We start from the raw sequence: 18,465 nt of genomic DNA, 5'->3' as shown, positions 1-18,465 counted from the left end.
ACTAAATAAGTCTCATCTTACTTCCTCAAAGAAACAATTTTCTTCCTCATGTCCCCTATCCAAGTATTTAACATACTGTATTACTGTTTACTCTGTTTACTGAATATTTCATTCCTCTGCTCCCCACACTGTAAGCTCCAGGAGGACAATGAATGTTATTATTCTCTTGTGCCTAAAATAGCATCTGGCACAAAGCAAGAATTCAATGAGTTGCTAAATGGATAAATGTATAATAAATCAGTATTTCATTCAAATAAGTCCTGAATGAAGAAGTTTCTTGAAATTTCTGCTCACGTGGGTTTGATAGAATGAGTACCAAAAATATGGATACTAGAAAAATTCCAGTTAAAGTAGAAATTTAGTGTGCATCAATGCTATTCTGTTAATACTATAATAGAAATGATTTAAAGCAGGTTTTCACTGGGTAGGGGGCAGAAGTCTATGCCAAAGTATCTCACAACAAAAATGCATGAAGACACTGAGGAAAATTTCTGTATATCATTCCAATAGTGATACAACTAGAGATTGGTCCTTCTATTAATTAGGTAGTGATTGGAATACTTCAAAAATCATAAAAATGGTCAAGTAACTTCAGAGTGTTTTGCTTTCATTAATCACAGTCTTATTTTACCAGAAATTCTGTTGCAATATTTAAACTTAGAATGAGCCCAGAAGAAAATTACCAATACCCTCTTACTTTTTTGTTTGCCATTTTGTATCTATGGGAAAGATTCCTCTTAGAAAGCTTTTTAATCTTCCAATAAAAAAATGAAAGATAACCGGGAAAAACAACAGTCTTCTTTTGATGCTAGTATAAAGAAACTCTTGGTTTTTTGAAAAAACTCACAAGTCGTCATTATAAGAATATACCATACGATAGTAACAGAAATTGTTAAATGCATTTCTCATTTTAAATATCTCAAAAAAAAAAAAAAACAACCCAAAGAGACGTGCAAGCCATGACTTTCTTATGGCTAAACTTCTCAAAATACTTTCCTTGAAAACTGAGTATTCAAACCGATGGAACAGAGAGACAAATCATTCTGATGGGTTTTCCACTCACCTTTCTAGCTTCTATAACAATGCAAATACTATGTAAATCCATTCCAGGCATATTTCTGCTAAACTATTAAATACTTACATCTTAACTGCATGAGACAAATAACTATATTATGACACACAAATTTCCACTGTAAATGTCATTAAAGTAATAAGCAAGGGGTAGGTAAGTTATTTAGTATGATTAATAATATTTATGTTGTAGAGTTACAACAGGCAGGAATGACTGCTTTCATAAATGCACTCAAACAATAGCAAGATATTAGAAAGTTTTCAAAATTTAGTAAGTTAATTACTGTGTAAACTCTGCTCTGAAAAGTACAGCTTTGCTTTTAATTCTTCTAAGGATTATTAGCAATTCCATTACATCGTTAAAAATTTCATAGCAGGAAGGACAATCATATTTCATAGGATACAGGTTTAGGGATAAATCTACTTAGTTTTTTCTTCATTGTCATTGTATTTTTTTGCTTCTCCAAATCTTAAAAAAAGAACCATAAAAAAAGTTGACGGAGCAAACGGAAAGGACATTTTCAAATACGTTATCTGCACACCTACATCTTTATGTGAGCATGTACTTCCTGCTGTAGGAAGTTGCTCAAGAGCAGGGACCATGTTTTTATGATGCCAATTATTTGGCTCTAATCTGACGTGACTCACTACAGATTCATGTGTTATACCAGGAAAAAAATGATATAAATTAAAGTTTCTGTGGTTATTTCTCATTAATGGTCACTCAAAATGGTTAGAGTGTACATAAATATATGATCATACAGAAACTCTTTGGTTTTGGCATCTAAGTTATGGCCCTCACATAATGTGAAATAAATGTTTTCATCACCTCACAGGGAAGGGAGAGCAGAAACAATTCATTTCTTGATAATTCTATTGTGAATACTTCAGAATAGGGACAGAAATTCAATATTTTCTTTAATAAGATTCTTCTCTGTTCCCTTAGACAATTGAGGGCAGGTGAAATGGTTTCAAAATCTGGGGACTACCCAATGTGCATATGCCATTGGACCAAACATATGGAATACATACTTGGAGAACAGCCAACAAGAGACCTGCTTGAGTAATCTAAACACCCAAGCTGAGAGGGGTTAATATATAAAGATCAGCTTTGTACTTTGAAGTTTTCTGGACTTCATTTTGCCTAATTAAGACAAGATTTAATAATCAAACCACTGTACAAACATGTACCTGAAAGTATAGGTTTGTTTCTAATTTGGGGAAGAATTCTTAACAGATTCCAAGGAATCAGCTCCACATGGGAGAAGGTCTCTGATAAGATTTGCTTTTCTCATTGCTCAATGCAAATGCCTGCTTTTCATCTTGGTTTCTTCCATGTGACTGAGGTTAGCATCCGCTTGTCAAAATCTCAAGTGTGATACTAAAATATAAAGATTCTGTTATCAGCATACCACAGAGTCTGAAATAATGTATTCCAAAATATTCTTTAAAGTATTCCTAGGAATCTAATGAACTTAATTCCAGATCAAAATATTATGAGGCAATGGGGTGGGTGGGTGGCTCATTCAGTTCAGCATCAGACTCTCGCTTTCAGCACAGGTCATGATCTCAGGACTATGAGCTTGAGTCCCGCACTGGGGTCTGCACTGGGCATGGAGCCTGCTTAATATTCTCTCTTTCTCCCTCTTCCGATGCCCTTCCCCCGCTCATGCTCCCTTGCTCGCTCTCTCTCTCTCTTTAAAACAAAACATACAAACAAGAAACAAGAACAAAACCCCAAAAACAAAACAAAACATTATGAGGCAAAAGGTAGGGTTTCCAATTTTCTTCCTTCATAAATTTTTCGCATTAGTCACCGGACAATTTATGTAGTAAATTTATGTAGTAAATACGTTGTAGTTTTAAGTAGTGCTGAGAGACCACAAAACAAACAAGCCGAACTCTACCACAATAGAGCAAACATACACAGAGTCACATTCAAGTCAATGAGTACCAGGCCACTCTTACAAGAAGGAAGTTGGTCTCCTCCAGGGAGACTGCCTTGGTACAAAATAATTTGATAAACTTAGAGAAATGTTATAGCAATAACAGCATCAACCTGATGATATATAAAGAGCATGTGGTATCGTGGACTGCCATGTGCAGTGTAGTAAGAGACAGCACGAAAGGCAGTGGCCATGGCCATCCATCGCCAGCGCCCATTTCCCTCCCCCCCCACTCCCACATCATCTTTGAAGGCAGCAAAGGGCTGGGCTGTTCAGTAGTATGGTCTTCAACCCGAGCTCCCTTCCTGGCTCTGCCCTGTGAGAAGAGAAAACCTCTTGCCCTACCTGCAGTAAAGTGAGCGTCTGATGAAGAACCCCTTTCTTCTACTGCTATTAGAAGGGTGATTAGACCTTTACCCACAAGGCATTGCTTTGTTTCTGTCATGATGCAATAAAGCTCTTCAACAGTAAGCCAATTTTTAGCTACCTTTAGTAAACAGAACGGCATTTCTTAATAATCATACCTCTACAGATTTTGTAGATGATACAGTAATAAAGAATAGGATATGAACCATGCTATCCATAGAATCATGCTACCTGGGACGATGATAATGACAATAACATGCCCAGGAATGAGAAGACTTGGCTTTGTAAACCTGTCATAGAGGAGGGTAGTGTCAAAACTGAGTAGACGAGTTTGCTTATGAATTCAAGGAAGATATTTTATGGGCCTGGCCTGCCGACATTGTTATATTGTAATCACTGTTTCTTTGTGGTTGCCTCAGCAGAAGAGCGCCTAAGGATGTGGTGCGATACGGACATCAGCTTCCCACTTGGCCACAATAAGGCTGCCAGAAAATTACCACACATTTCTGAGAAGTTGCTTCAAACGCAGTTTGGAATAAAATGGGGCATGCTAAAAAATAAATAGAACACAGATACATACAAGTTGCTGAGAAATAGTTTGTGGGCTCACCTTGTTGTATCTGCCTGCACCTGTGGGAACTTTTTGAGTTGTCAATCCACCACCTTCAACTCTGCCCCAAGCCTATTCTATGAAACCAAAAAAATGGGGCTCTGCACTCATGTGCCTGGATGTGCTTCTGAATTCAAATAGGTCCTCAATCATAGAAGCCCTCACCAATCAGTTATCTCAGTGTTGCTACAAACATGCTGTGAACGTAATGAGGGTGAAAATACTGATATTGTGAGGCTGTCCCCAGGGCTAGGATGGCAATCTCCTGTCGACGATGATGCAGAGATACCGACATTTTCCTTTTGTGTGCCCAGACCAGAGAAGGGAACCCCACTTTCCCCACTGGTGGTTGTGACCTCCTGACTTTGACTTGGGGGCTTACTTTGTTCATGTGGATCTGCTGCTGGTATTGCTTCTGCTTCTCCAAGAACTGCTGGTGTTGCTGCTGAATGACCAGCTGAGCCAATGTGCTCTGAGGCAGAGGTGCAGACTGGGTTCGATTCAGGGGCCTGTGACGGGGTAATTTGTGGGTACCTCTAATGCCAGGGGAAATTCTCTCCTTTGCTGCCAACGGAGACTGAGGATGTAAGGGAACTCCACCTGAAAAAAAAAAAATATATATATACATGTACACATATGCACAATTTTGCTTAGGAATAGACAAAACAAAACAAAAACACCCATAGAAAATAGATATAGGAGATAAATGTGATGAAAACTAGTGATTCTACTGGGCACACATCAGAAGAAAGCTAGGCTGTAGGGGATGGAGGGAGAAGTGCCAGAACATGAGACAGGTAAGCACCTGACTGGTGACTCACCAGTCATTTGCCTCAGTATGTATGAAGGTTAAATAAGGTGCGGTGTTTCCCCCGGCCATATGTCTAGAGGAATAAACAGAAAAAGTAGCCTTTCCCACAAGACCAAGTCTCAGGGACACCCTTGTGTGACACTTTCAATCTTTAGGAGGGTCTTGAGCTAAAAAGACCTTACACCAGATCACAGATAAATCAAGCCCTAAAATGATCCGCGAATGGTGTCATGATTATTTACCAGCCACGAGAAGCTTCTGCTGTCGCATTTGTTCTTTCAATAAGAGATGCTGCAGGAGTGCTTGGTGGCTGCTATTGGGCTTTCCCTCTAAAGCAACGTGGGGATGGCTTGAAGTCGCTGGGATGCTGCCAGCGTACTGTCCAGGCAGAGGGACGCCTTGTCGGAGCGTCTGGGTCTCACACTTCTGTTTTTCTTTGAGTGAATTCGAAGCCTGTGTCAAGAAGTAACAGGATGGTAATCCTCTTTCACCCACTAGGTCTGTACAGCATTAGCGGAGTTTCTTATTCCGTAATTCTCCCTCCCTCCACCCAAAAGAAAACTCCATCCAACTGATAGCTGAGTAGGGAAAATGTATAACGGCATGTCTTTTTTTTTTTTTTTCCTTCTGGTTTTTTTTTTTTTTTTAATTGAAGTGTAGGTGACATACAATATTACCCACATTTCAGGTGTACAACACAGTGATTCAACATCTGTATATACCAGATGTGCTCACCCTGATGAGGGCTGTCACCATCTGTCGCCAGACGAACTGATTACAATCTCACTGACTATATTCCCCTAGGCTATATTTTTCATCCCTGTGACTTACTTATTTTACAGCTGGAAGTTTGTACCTCTTAATCGCCTCCACCTCTTTTGCCCAACAGTGTGTCTTTTCAAACCAACCAAATTAATGGATGAGAAATAAAAATAGAGTTGAACTATTGGAGATAAGTTAGTATTGAACACCATTGTACTGAACAAAGATTTCCTTTCCACATTGAAAATGATGCTAATTTTAGGCTTAATAACTGGGAAGTTTATTTAAAAAATGTTTTAGCATACTGTTGAAGTAAAAAGGTATACTGGCAATGTAAAATGGATTCAAATCGCTAAACTAATGACTATCGTAGCAGTGAAGAAGCTGGAGATAAAACTGTCTGTAGCTCTGGAGTTTCAAGCAAAAGGAGCAATTCCTCTAATAAGCTCACAGAGCTATAGGGTTCCAATATTTAATTTTTAAAATAAAATTCTTCAGCCAACCCAATGAAAGGTTATATAAAATATGCAGGACTTTGACTTAAACATGTATTTTGTATTAATTCACAACAGATTCCCAAATCTCTAAATATTGAAAATGACACTTCAGATACTTTTGTTTAATAACATAAACTACAAGTGAAATTAGATCAAATAAAAATGCTATTAAGAACTTGAAATGTATGATAACACAGTAATAAGGTAATAATAATTATATCATCAATAGTAATAATGAATTATCCTATTCAAAAAATTTAATGAATGGAGGTAATTTTGGTATCACAAAAGCAGAAGTCTAATACCTCAAAATTATGTGGCGTGTTTCTTTTCAAAACTCATGTTTCATCTTTCAAAATTGCTGTGCACCAGGGAAGCAAAGCAATTTTCAGTGATGGAGAAATTGAAGGACAAAGAGGTAAATGGTTTGTCTTAGTCACATGGCAAGTCAACGCAATGTTTAATCTAGAAGTGATTCCTTCTCCTGGCTTCTTTTCCTAAAAAATTTCCCACTATTCAGTGGGGAAATGGAATATTAGAGATCCCTTTGCCAAAGCAATGCTAAGCTTGAAAAATTAATTGTGATGGCCTCATCCACACCAAAATGGAAGCAAAGAAAAATGAAACTTCAGTCCAAACCACATTGGTTTATTCATCCAACAGTACCAAATTGTATTACCATTGAAACATTAAATGGTCTGGCATTAGTACTTGGTCCTTTGGGAAAAAATTCTCTCTGACCACATTAAAAGTGGTGTATATTTGTGTTAGCTGGTAGGAATGACTTAGAACATGCAAAAAAGGGTGGAAATAAAATGTTTATTCATGTGTCATAAGAAGCTTTTGTGTCACTATTTGCTTATCATCAGAAGAATAGGAAATAGAAAAATAGAAGAAAAACTAATTTTTAGTAAGTGGAAATGTGAAAACATCATCCATGAGTATTTATGTTCAGCTTCATCCCTAATTCCTTTTTTTCTTTTCACAAGAACCAACCGTTTACAAATGCTTCACATGACATTTCAAGGGGGTAACTGAAATCAGTTTATTTAAGCCTTTCATCTTCAATTCTGGATATAAAACAACATGCAAATCCTGCTTTTTCCTCACTGGTATAAGATTACTGTATCATGTAAGATAACATTCCACTCTATAAAAAATACCAAATATAACCAGATATCTTTTAGACTGATTACATAATATAGATTGAACTCAATTACAAAATTTATAATTTTAAAATGTGAGTACAGGTGTGCTTGTGCATACATTAGCCCACCATATAGAGGGCTTAAATTCTGAAAACAAATGAGGCACAAAATGGTCAACTTTTAAAAAATTTCCTGGTGTGGGCATATTGTAAAAGATGTGAATTTGACTGCTAAAGTCTGACAAAATTGGTGCCAAGGGTTGAAATAAATTTCTCTTTAAACCCAACGTATCACAAGACTTCCGATAAGTACAAGTTAATTTACTCACATTTCACAGATGAATTTTTCCAGGGAAAGAGTACAAATCTTTTACAATGGCTAAAATTTATATTATTTTGGGGAATATGTGTAAAATAACTATTGCTATCTTCTGCTAGTAGGACAATTACCTCCCAGAGATCCTATTTCAGATGTCAGGACTTTTAAAGTAATTGATTCACTCTGAATCTCCTGGGAAGAATTTAATATTGCTCTTAGAGAGGTTTTCCAGATACGTATTCCTGAGTACCGCAGAGTCCATAACTTAAATTCCGAAAATAAAGTCATTCACAAAATAAATTCTATAAACATATGCTGCTTTGCTTTGGAAGCTATGCTTCTCAATACTGGCCTGGGTTGAGTCTTAGGACTGCTACTCAATGACTCTGTGACCTTGGGCTTTTAAGTATTCCAAGTCTCAGCTACTTCTATAGTAAAAAGGTGGCCTGCAATCTCTGTTTCATAGGACGGATGTGCAGAGGTACTAAGGTAATAGATTTGGAGGTGCTTTCTTTTCTAAAACCTATAAAACATTATATAAATGTTAGTCATTATTTTTATATATATTAGATACTGTGGAACCAGTGTAATTCTTTAATTTGAAATCAAACTGAACACCTCTGCACAACTCAGAGTGAAGTGTGTGAATTCTAGGAGAAGCAAACTCTACCAAGTTTCCCTGAAGTCTGAATACACGAGAAATGCAAGAAGAGTTTCCCTCCGACATTATCCCTCAGGTCGCTGTGTAATGACTCACGTTGAGCTGCGTTGGCACTGCCGGAAGTCCCAAGGTAATGTTGGGCAAAGAGGGAGAGGTATAAAGACTTAGCAGGTTCATGGAATCTTCATGAATTAGAATGCGTTGCTGGGACACCATTTGCTGTTAGAAAAAAATGAAAAGACAGTCTCAAAACACTATTATATCATAAAATTTACTGTAAAATGTTCACATTTCAGAAAACAGATTTTATATTATCATAATTTGTCAAAATAGTGAAGTATTTCAATTGTTTATTTTATGATTTCTGTATCTGAAAGTTACATGTAAAAATTACAATAAAATTGTGCTCATTAGACACAATCACAGAATCTGAAAGAAAGGGTTTCAATGTTTGGTGTGCAAAATTCTTTTTAAAATTCTACCTTTATCAACCATAGTCCATGTATCTACCATCAATTGGTAAAGTATAACAATTAAAGTGACTAATTCCTACAGGTGTATTTTTGTATTACTGAGTGATGAGTATGTATCTAATACTGCTAGAATCATTATCTTTATATGGATTAAACATCAGTTTACTGATGGGAACACTCACACAAGAATATCTTAGATTAGATATCACTATATAGAACTTCTATAATTAATAGCATGGTTTTTTAAATATAAAATCTATGAATAGACAACTCCGTGTGGTGCATGTTTAGATCATTCATATTCAGAAGCTAAGCTAAATGCTAAAATGTTACGAGTTCCCTGTGCCACAGTAGGCTTCATTTACCCTGAAAATACCTTGAATGTTTTGGCATCACAGTCCTTTTTACAACAAATACCTTTTCTTATTCCAATACTTAGAGTCATGTTTTCCCACATGTGGCCTAATATGGTTGCTTGAATTACATTTTCTGTTTAACTCTTGCTTCCCTCCCAGAACTCTTATACAATAAGAGGTACAAAGGTCTTATTAGACTAAGGAACTCTGGCCCGATATGGTCCCCAAGGGAACAACATCCCTGAAAAAGAATACTCCATGTAACAGTATGACACAGTGACTGCTTTCTTCCCAAACAAAAAGCATATGGGACTCCAATAATAGACCACCTCCAAGAGGGATACTGCACACACGGGCTTTGACTAAAGTAAATATAATAACTTGTCAAGCATGTTTGGGGGAGCTGTAGATTTTCCCCTGGACAAACCTGGGATATCAATTAACTGGGGAAAGTATCATGTGCTAATACAATGCAACCTCAGAATGTCACTGAAGAATGATGCGCCACCAAAACACAGGATGTTATTCCAAAACATCACCTCAATCATACGTTTGTTTGGAGATGAGTCGTAGCCTTAACATAATAAGAGCAGAAGGTTAAAGGAGATTTTTTTCCTCATTGCAACTTGGAATTCCAAGCTAAGTCAGATTTTGTTTTTTCTCAAAAGAAAGTCAGATATTCGTGCATGAACACCCAGAGGCATATTGAAACCTTTAACATTACACTGACCCTTTACAAAATTAAGGTTGTCTAAAACGCCACTGAATGACGATTGCTGGAGAAGATCTTTTATCATTACAGTGAGATTGCATGACTTTAGGAGCTCTGAGTAGCAGTTGCCTATTTGCTCTAATTAAAAAGGCAAGCTTTTATTTTGCTTACACTCATACGCTTTTAACATTAATTTCTAGTTTGGAATATATGCTTGAACAAAAAGAATGTTCGAGGAAGTAAAACATATTTTAACTAGCTTATTAGCAGCAAAGAGTAATTTACAATAAAATGATACTTCATTCACTTATCTGTTTTCAGAGAAGAGAAATACATGTGGAAAAACAAGCACTTCAAGTCATGTATACTATTCATTCCAGGTTGTATCTGCTTATCACAGCACTGAGACTGGACATGTACTGTGGGAATGGCACCAAAGCCACACCACGAGCCTCGCGAAAGAGGCCCTCCTTGTTTCCCAGAATGAACTTCTGCAGTATTTTCCCACTGCATCCCAGGAAGCAAACCTACACTAAAGTAAGAAAAATATTTCTTCTTGGATGTAATGACGGCAGCAGCAGACTAGCTGCTCACGTGGGCTTTGACAAAAGTGAAGACATTTGGGAATACTCTTACTATAGGATTAAACTCCTAAAGTTTCATATCGCAGTTGAGTGGCTCCACTCCCTCTAACAGCGTACTGATTTTCAGCCCCTATTGTGTGCCAAGCCCTCTGCCAGGGACTTTTTGGACATTAACCCATTCTTCATGGGCATTCTGTGGCTCTCATTATGCTTCAGTTATGAAGAAACTGAGTGATTTCCTTAATTCCGGTTCCCATTGGGATCAGCAATACAACTTTTAAACTGACCAAGATTTGTTGTCAGGTACTGGTGTAGAAATTACACAGCCCTCTCTGCCACCATTACCGAAGGATATAGGAACCATAAAAAAAAGTATGGATGCGGGGGAAGCTTTAGAGGAGGAGAGGAAGCAAAATCATATCCTGAGGCTAATGGAAAAGAATAAATGTGTGCAACTGGGAACCAGCTGACCTGGGCATGAGAAGGAAGCAAAAGCCCTAGTTACTTTATAGACATGCGAGTCTTCAAGTCATGGAGACAATTCCTGAGGAAACAAGGGAAGTCCTGCATCCCCCAGATTCACTTGGTACATAGCTGGTTCTTCCCACAGAGACTAACTGGTATAGTATTGTTCCCACAGAACTTCAGGGACTTGGACATTATTTAGTTTACTTCCTTCAATTACAGACAAGGTAACAGGCACAGCTTTTTCATAGGACGACTAGAATCACAAATGACTTCACAGACCTGAAAAAATGTTTTCCTCAAATTATTTTCTTTACATACAACTTCCCCCAATACAGCTTTTCGATCAGCATAGTCTATCTGTTCCAGGTTAGTGTTTTCTTAGCCAGAAGCTGGAGTTGTATTTTATCTACACTGCTAAAAGAGTGTGGACACACTTGAAAGCTAGCCGAACACGTGGTGAGAGATACCAATTCACTAAGAAAATGAAGAATCCTGACCAGTATTCTTACAAGACTGGAAGGTTACCCCACCTTAGTATTGTGGTGAGATCACAAGCATTTTCAGGCAAAGCCAGGGTTTTTTTCAGGAAGCAGTTTTGAAACTGATCCAGCCCTTAAATCAAAGCTGTGCTAAAATGCCAACGTTTTACATCTTAGAACACGGGGAGGATAGTTTTAATCTAAAAATTTTTCAGAACCAGAAGCTATTGCTGCAGTGAGATAAAATGGAAATATTAAAGATATAAATGACTATCTTTTAACATTCATGAAACAATTAACCAATAATTCAGCTGGATTAGCAGTGTGGCACTGGATGATAGACGTACAAAGATGTCCTACATGACCAAGTTCATGTGCTAGTTAGGTGCACAGAAGAGTTGAAAACAAACTCCTATGACCTGTGAGAATTATTATAATTAGAATAGAGTTCAATAACTTCATTGGCACCGAGCAGGGTGTCAGTTTTATATCAGGCTTTGATACACCAGAAGGAGCATAATGTGGAAAACAGGGATAGGACTGAGTGAGGTGTTGGGTCAGGGGAGACCTACTCACATCTCATTAATGACCTTCAAACTGTTTTCTCACCATCAGAGCAACTGGAAGCCCATCTTATGGATAATATTTACAATTCAGATAAATAAAATATACTGAACAATTATATGTCTCTCAATAGAGCTATTCATTTTGCCATTGAAATCAGGAAGCTATTCATTTCAATGAAAAGACTCAATCTCTTGCAAAAAGAATACTGGCAAAAATTAGAAAAACACGAAATCTCCAATGTCACTGGGATGTAGAGAGGTAAAAACCTCTCGGATCACCGGTGGGACTGCAGACTGGTATAGCAATTCTGGTAAATAATTCAGGACAATAAAATAGTTACACTATATACCGTGACCCCAGAATTCTTCTGCAGGAAATTATATCCTCAAGAAATTCTCTCCTTAAGCTCTCATTCATCATCATTTAGGGTGATGTTCATGAGTATGTACTGAAGCAGTTTTTAGTGATGGTGAGAGCTGGAGGCCACTGGGGCATCCAACTGGAGAATGGATAGGTACAATGGAGCACTGGCCACCACGGATTGTTACCATGATTAAAAGCAAACTATTATGTATGTGCTTCCAAAATGACATGACTAGGTCTAAAAACATATGCTTAGTGATAAAAATAAGAAATGGAATAAGACTGGTAACACTGTGCCATTTATACTCACTAAAATTCTTGGATACAAAGCAGAAAATGCCTATGATGTAGAGAGCATACAAACAAAAATACTGAAGAGAATGACTGCCTATGGGGACAAGGAGAACGGAAGTGGGGACAGGAGATAAAGAGGAAGGAAGGGAGGAACAGAATGGAAGGAAGGGAGGGAGGGAGGGGAAAAGAATACTCTTCTCACTCTGAAGACAAGTCAACAGATGCCTTCGATAGAACACTAGTTATGTAAATAATCACCTACTTTTTAAGAAGCTCATATAAAAAGTGGATATAGAATTTTAAATTTACTACATGTTCAAAATTAACCTACAATATGCACAAGCATCAGAAAAAGAGTGTCAGTTATCTACAGAGTTCTGGTGAGGGGCAGTCGGGATTGCTGAAAGAAGTGTGGTCTCAGTGCCCTGCACCCCAGCTCTACTGCTCACTGGCTTGTGACTGGCCAGCTGCCCACTTTCCCTGGGCGTCAGCTCCTTGGGCCTGAGACAGAAGCACGTCTGACTTGTATGATCAGGCAACACCTGTGTGTATTAGGCTGGTATTCAGGAAGACAGGCTTGTAAACCCCAATGTGCTGCAGGTTTAAAAGGCCCCAGACCCCCAAATTAGACTTAAAAAAAAGAGAGACCACCACATTAAAAATTAAAAAAAAAAGAACAAACAACAACAAAACTAAAAAAGAATTCCAAACTAAAAAAAAAAAAAAAGAAAGAAATCTCAATCATTTAATACTTCTTACAGTTTTCACTGTAATTTTTTTAAGTAGTATTCATTTTCTCTTGTCCTTTCAGACAGCTGATAGAAAATGAACAGCTCCACGTGATGCAGAATTTTTCTAGAAACTTAAATCTCTAAATTTTTATTTTTGCTGAATATCCAAGGATGTACTACCATGAAATGATCTGGCGACAAGAAATTATCATCTGACAGGGCTCCCTCTCCATTTATTTATTTATTTATTTATTTATTTATTTATTTTTAAAGATTTTATTATTTATTTATTTGACAAACAGAGATCACAAGTAGGCAGAGAGGCAGACAGAGAGAGAGGAGGAAGCAGATGTGGGGCTCGATCCCGGGACCCTGGAATCATGACCTGAGCTGAAGGCAGAGGCTTTAACCCACTGAGCCACCCAGGCACCCCGTTCCCTCTCCATTTAAAAAGCACTGCTGAAGGTCTCAATAAAGGTCTTGCTTTACAATATTGACTCATGTTATTCCTCCTAAATGACTCTTCTGTCATAGCAACCTCTTCTCCCCAAAGATGGGGGGAAAGCATTTTATTTTCTACCATCTGAAACCCTAGCACCACACCCACGCAGAATGGAGCATAACATTTACAGCAAATGTCACAACAGCCATTACGAAACAATAGGCAGATGAGTCATGTGAGTTGGGGGCAAAACAAGTGACATTTCAGATGATTTCAGAGTACTTAACCTTATTATTAGAATCGTTTTTAAAAAATCATTTGTATCTGCTGGGAAAAAAAAATATGATTTAAAAAAAATAGCATAGCAGAGCCAGCCACTAATGTTCAAATAAAAATAAACCAGCTGCTTGGCTACTGTTAACATAGCTATCAAATAAATCTACGGAATCTAAAATAATGGTGTTGATATTCGTGGAAACATCTTAAGCCACAGGCCCGCAGTATTAACAATAAAGTAACTAGATAGGTAAAGACGCTTCTGACTAGAGCTGGAAATAGAAACTCCTGAGGTTTCAGCTCCCCAACCAAGTTTACAAATGAGTAAAACAAGGAGCTCCAACAATCCGAGTTCAGGACTGAGCATATGCAAGAAATAGAAGAGATGGAACAGAAGTGGTCCGAGCAGATGGAGACTTTCTCTCACATGTGATTCGCTGGCTTGGAGACAAACATGCTAATGAGTTTTCCCTCCTAAGAGTCAGTATTGATAACAACAACAGAAAATGAACTCCTTTCACACTTCACAATTCACCACCCGCCTTCCCAACACTGATTCCTTACAACAACGCTGTTGGAGGAGGCATGGCTGCCATTCACTAGATAAAGAATCTAAGGTCAGGGACAAGTTTAGCGACTTAACTGATGATGACAAAGTAGCTGGTTTCGGAGCCAGGTTCCCGGGGAGCCTTCCGAATGGAAGACCCATACGTTTGAATTCACTGTGCCATTTCCTCAGCGGGGACTTAGGAGTAAATTCTCCTCCTACTTCTGTCTTCACCTCCAGCTATGTTATGCAGGACATGTGAATTATAAGCTAAAAATTTTCTTTTTGCTGAAGCCTCAACATCAGCCTGAGACACAGCCTTACTTTCCTCTTTCCTAAGCAGTAAAAGGGAGTAGAATCCCATTCATGGGCTCTGGAAGAATTCGGTGACGTGCTTTTCTACTTACAGGTCTCAGAATAAAGAGCTCATACAAATGTACACTGTTGAACTATTTAAAAATGAAAATTCACTGGTGCTATTTAACCGAAGATGGTAGAATACGCCTATTTTGTAAATGGTGAAGTGTGAAACTAGCTTGGCTTTTGAAAGTACAGTTGATGATGTATATTTTTTCACGCCTTAAAACTATTTCTGTTGATATGAAATTACACACTATTGTGAATCTTGGAAGATGTCTTAAAACTCTTACTAAATCTGAAATGATTGTTAATCAAGAATTGGCAGAAAATATTTGTTTTCCCCTTTTTCTAGTTTAGGTACAAGAATTTTGTGTTACAGAGCTAGCATATTAATTTGTTGAGAATTTCCGTCTGAATTCTGCTGTCTCTTTAGCTCTCCACTATGAATTACGTTACAGACTTCTGTAAATGGCAATGCAGCAGAAAACCACATGTTAGCCATCAGGGCTGAATTTTTTGTTTTGGGCCACAGAGAGGCTACCCATCAGTGCATAAAGGTCTGCTCACCTGGCCTTTTGGATCATAGTTCAGGCACACAATTAATTCATTATGAAGTAAGTCACTGCTTGCTTTTGAACTAGTCTTTCCAGCTTTGGAGGTGAGTGTCCTGTCACTGACCTGAAGAAATACCTCTACTCTTTCAAACTCCATTAAATCACATTTCCTTCTGTGTGTGTGTGTTGTTTTTTCCCCCCACCCTTACTGGTGGGGTGGAAGGAAAGGTCTGTAGTAGCAGAATGTTCAGTAAATAGATGAAAAGGTAGGGCATTCTGAACAGATTATTTGTGACAGCGAAGGTTATAGGAATAAAAAATAGATTAAAACAGCATAAAAAATTCCTTTAACTTTCATTCTCCAATGTATTTTGAAATTTAAAGATAGGATCTCATGATCTGGGATATTCAATACAACAGGTCATAAAAAGTTTGAAGTAAAGAGAAAAATCTCCCCTTTTCCATTTATTTCTAATCTCAGAAATATATATTTCTTGGTGGTTGTTCTGTGTTATACTAAGTACTATATACATAGATGTGTATTTATAATGAAAGAATACATATATCTTCCTCTTTAGTAACAAACCATGTCTCTCCCCACCCTCCCCACCTTGGTCCCTCCAGAGAGGTAATCATCATGCTAAATTTTGTGGTTATTACACCCTTAACCTTTGTAAAATATACTTTTACTACCCTGCTTTCATGATCAAGAACCCACACTGTTGTTTCTGAACCTAATAAAATATTATCAGATACTCTAAGTGGTCTTCTGTACCTTGTAGCCCTAACAATGCATTTCCAAGAATCATACATGCTGTTGAATGTAGTTTAATGTGACATTTCTTTTTCCAGGGCCACAGAATTCATCCAGAGCTGATTTAGAATCCAGACCCTTTAGTGTTTCCGCTATTACTGAGAATCACATTCTTCAAACTGAGAGGCAATGGAAACCTAAAGTTTTTAGAACTGCCTGTGACGAAATTGTTCTTTTCCTGGAAACTGACTAAAGGGTCACAGAAAACTGACCAGTATTGACAAATAATTGCACTAACAGAAACACAATACCTATATCCAATAGTCCAAGAATCCCACTTACATCTCTGATCACAAATATATGTGAAGTACTTATGCTATCTCGTATCATGTTTTAGAATGGATAATGAAAAAGAGAAAGAAAACCATGAAAAACAAGAAATAGATGAAGGATCTGGAGATAATGTTGAGGCCTGAATTGTTATTCTTTAAGTAGCTGAAAGCTGATCATAAGCAAGAGAATGTGTATTTCTTCTCCCCATTTTCCTCAGAAAATTGAAGGAAATTTTTGAAATCTAGAATGCAGGTATATTCCTCTAGAGAGGATTTATATTTGCTTTTCCAGACACCTACAAGCCCTAACAAATCTGGGGCACTTTAAACCAAAATAACAGTTTGAAATTACAGAAATTTGGGCTATCACTCCATGCAAGGACAAGCTTCTGGTTAAAACTTCTCAGGGAGAAATCCTGTGCCTGCTCTGGTCTGCATCCAGACACTTCTGGGGGTGGGGTGAGGGACTCACCAACATAGTGTAGACACGAGCTTTTGAAATTCCAGCTTAATTTCATGTTAGATTAGCCTCCTTGGTCAGTACTGAGCCTGCCTTCTCTCTCAAGTATTGTGAAGCCCTGAAAACCAAAACTCAAAACTGAAGTTATACAGGGGCCCAGGTGGTTTGGTCAGTTAAGCATCTACCTTGGGCTCAGGTCATGATCCCAGTGTCCTGGGATGGAGCCCCACATTGGGCTCTCTGCTCCGTGGGGAGACTGCTTCTCCCTCTTCCTCTGCCTGCCTCTCTGCCTACTTGTGATCTCTCTGTCAAATAAATAAATAAAATCTTAAAAAAAAACAAAACCCCAAAAAACTGAACTACGCAAATGTTCTCAGAGCAAGTGACTTCATTGGTTTCAGCCCTTAACTTATCAGAAATAACCTCTGGTTTTCTGCCTTCAGTTATATTTTGGCCTGGTAATTTTATAATTTAGAAATAATTTGTTATAAGTGTGTATGTATATGAAATTGTAGAGATACAGATATTGGCATAATGTACCGAAGACATTTCTGTCAAGCGAACTCTCTCAAATCAACTGAGTTGACTCAGGAAAGAGCAAAGGGAGCTCCCTGTAAGTAGAAGTATGCTAACAAAAGTTTGATAATTACACATCAGGAAAGCTATATATTTGATGCAAGAATCAGAGATTTCATCAGTCTCTTTCAACCCTGAGTTACCGTGACTGTATCAAATACAAGGAAAGAAACACGTTACAGTTACATATGAGAAGTTATTGTACCAGCTTTCCCTGCATACAGCAAATCATGGTAAGGAGGCATTACAATGACAGAAAAGAAAAAAACAAGAGTTTCAGTCAATTGATGGTGTCTTCAAAACAGTTGATTCCCTAAGAATGGCTATTTCCAGACTGCTGCCACGGCTTAGCTTAATAACAAAACTATGCAGAAGAAGTCTTGTTGACTCACAAATTTATCTTTCTCTATTCTTAGATCACTGGTTTCCATGAATTAGGTGTTGAAAAACAAATGTTATAACGGCTGACTGCATACAATCAGATCCATTTCCTTTAACATTTCATTCTTCAGGAACAGAGTTCATATCTTACTCATTTTTATATTCCCATTGCTAGGCAAAGTGAATGGCACTTAGTAGGTCCTCTGCTAATGTTTGCTCAGTAGAATCCTATGTAATACTTAAATTATTTTTTCATGACTCTCCAGGGCAAATGGATAAAACCTACTTTGCTAGGCTGTTCTTCTGAGAGGTTTGCACGAAGTCTTTTTTTACTTGCTTTTGGGTCTACCCCCACCAGAACAACCAAGAACCAAACCCAACACTACCGAGTTGCACAACTGCTGGGCAGCGTAACTTCAGCATCCCTAAGAGTGTTTTTTTCTTAGGGTTACATTTCATTATTTCCAAACCGTAATTGTCATGCAAACTTGGTAAATAAGATCAAGCCTAATTCAATTCCATACACGACAAGCCTATAAGAAAAATAACTAAGAACAGGTGGCTTT

The 18,465-nt window shown here is 37.8% G+C and overlaps 1 protein-coding gene across 9 annotated transcripts in view; it reads right to left on the bottom strand.

The window, feature by feature from the left end:
* The window catches only part of HDAC9 (histone deacetylase 9), a 938,635-nt gene that overhangs the window by 386,530 nt on the left and 533,640 nt on the right, over positions 1-18,465 (bottom strand). For all 9 annotated transcript variants that reach the window (XM_047696020.1, XM_047696021.1, XM_047696022.1 and 6 more), the window contains 3 exons: positions 8,287-8,409; positions 5,047-5,257; positions 4,376-4,593 (listed from right to left, as the gene is read on the bottom strand). In XM_047696020.1, coding sequence (XP_047551976.1) covers positions 4,376-4,593; positions 5,047-5,257; positions 8,287-8,409 — 552 coding nt within the window. The remainder of the gene's footprint in view (positions 1-4,375; positions 4,594-5,046; positions 5,258-8,286; positions 8,410-18,465) is intronic.

Source organism: Lutra lutra, chromosome 11 (genome assembly GCF_902655055.1).
Source record: "Lutra lutra chromosome 11, mLutLut1.2, whole genome shotgun sequence".
NCBI lineage: Eukaryota > Metazoa > Chordata > Mammalia > Carnivora > Mustelidae > Lutra > Lutra lutra.
The sequence above is the reverse complement of the archived record's forward strand: the minus strand, read 5'-3'. Positions and strand labels throughout refer to the sequence as shown.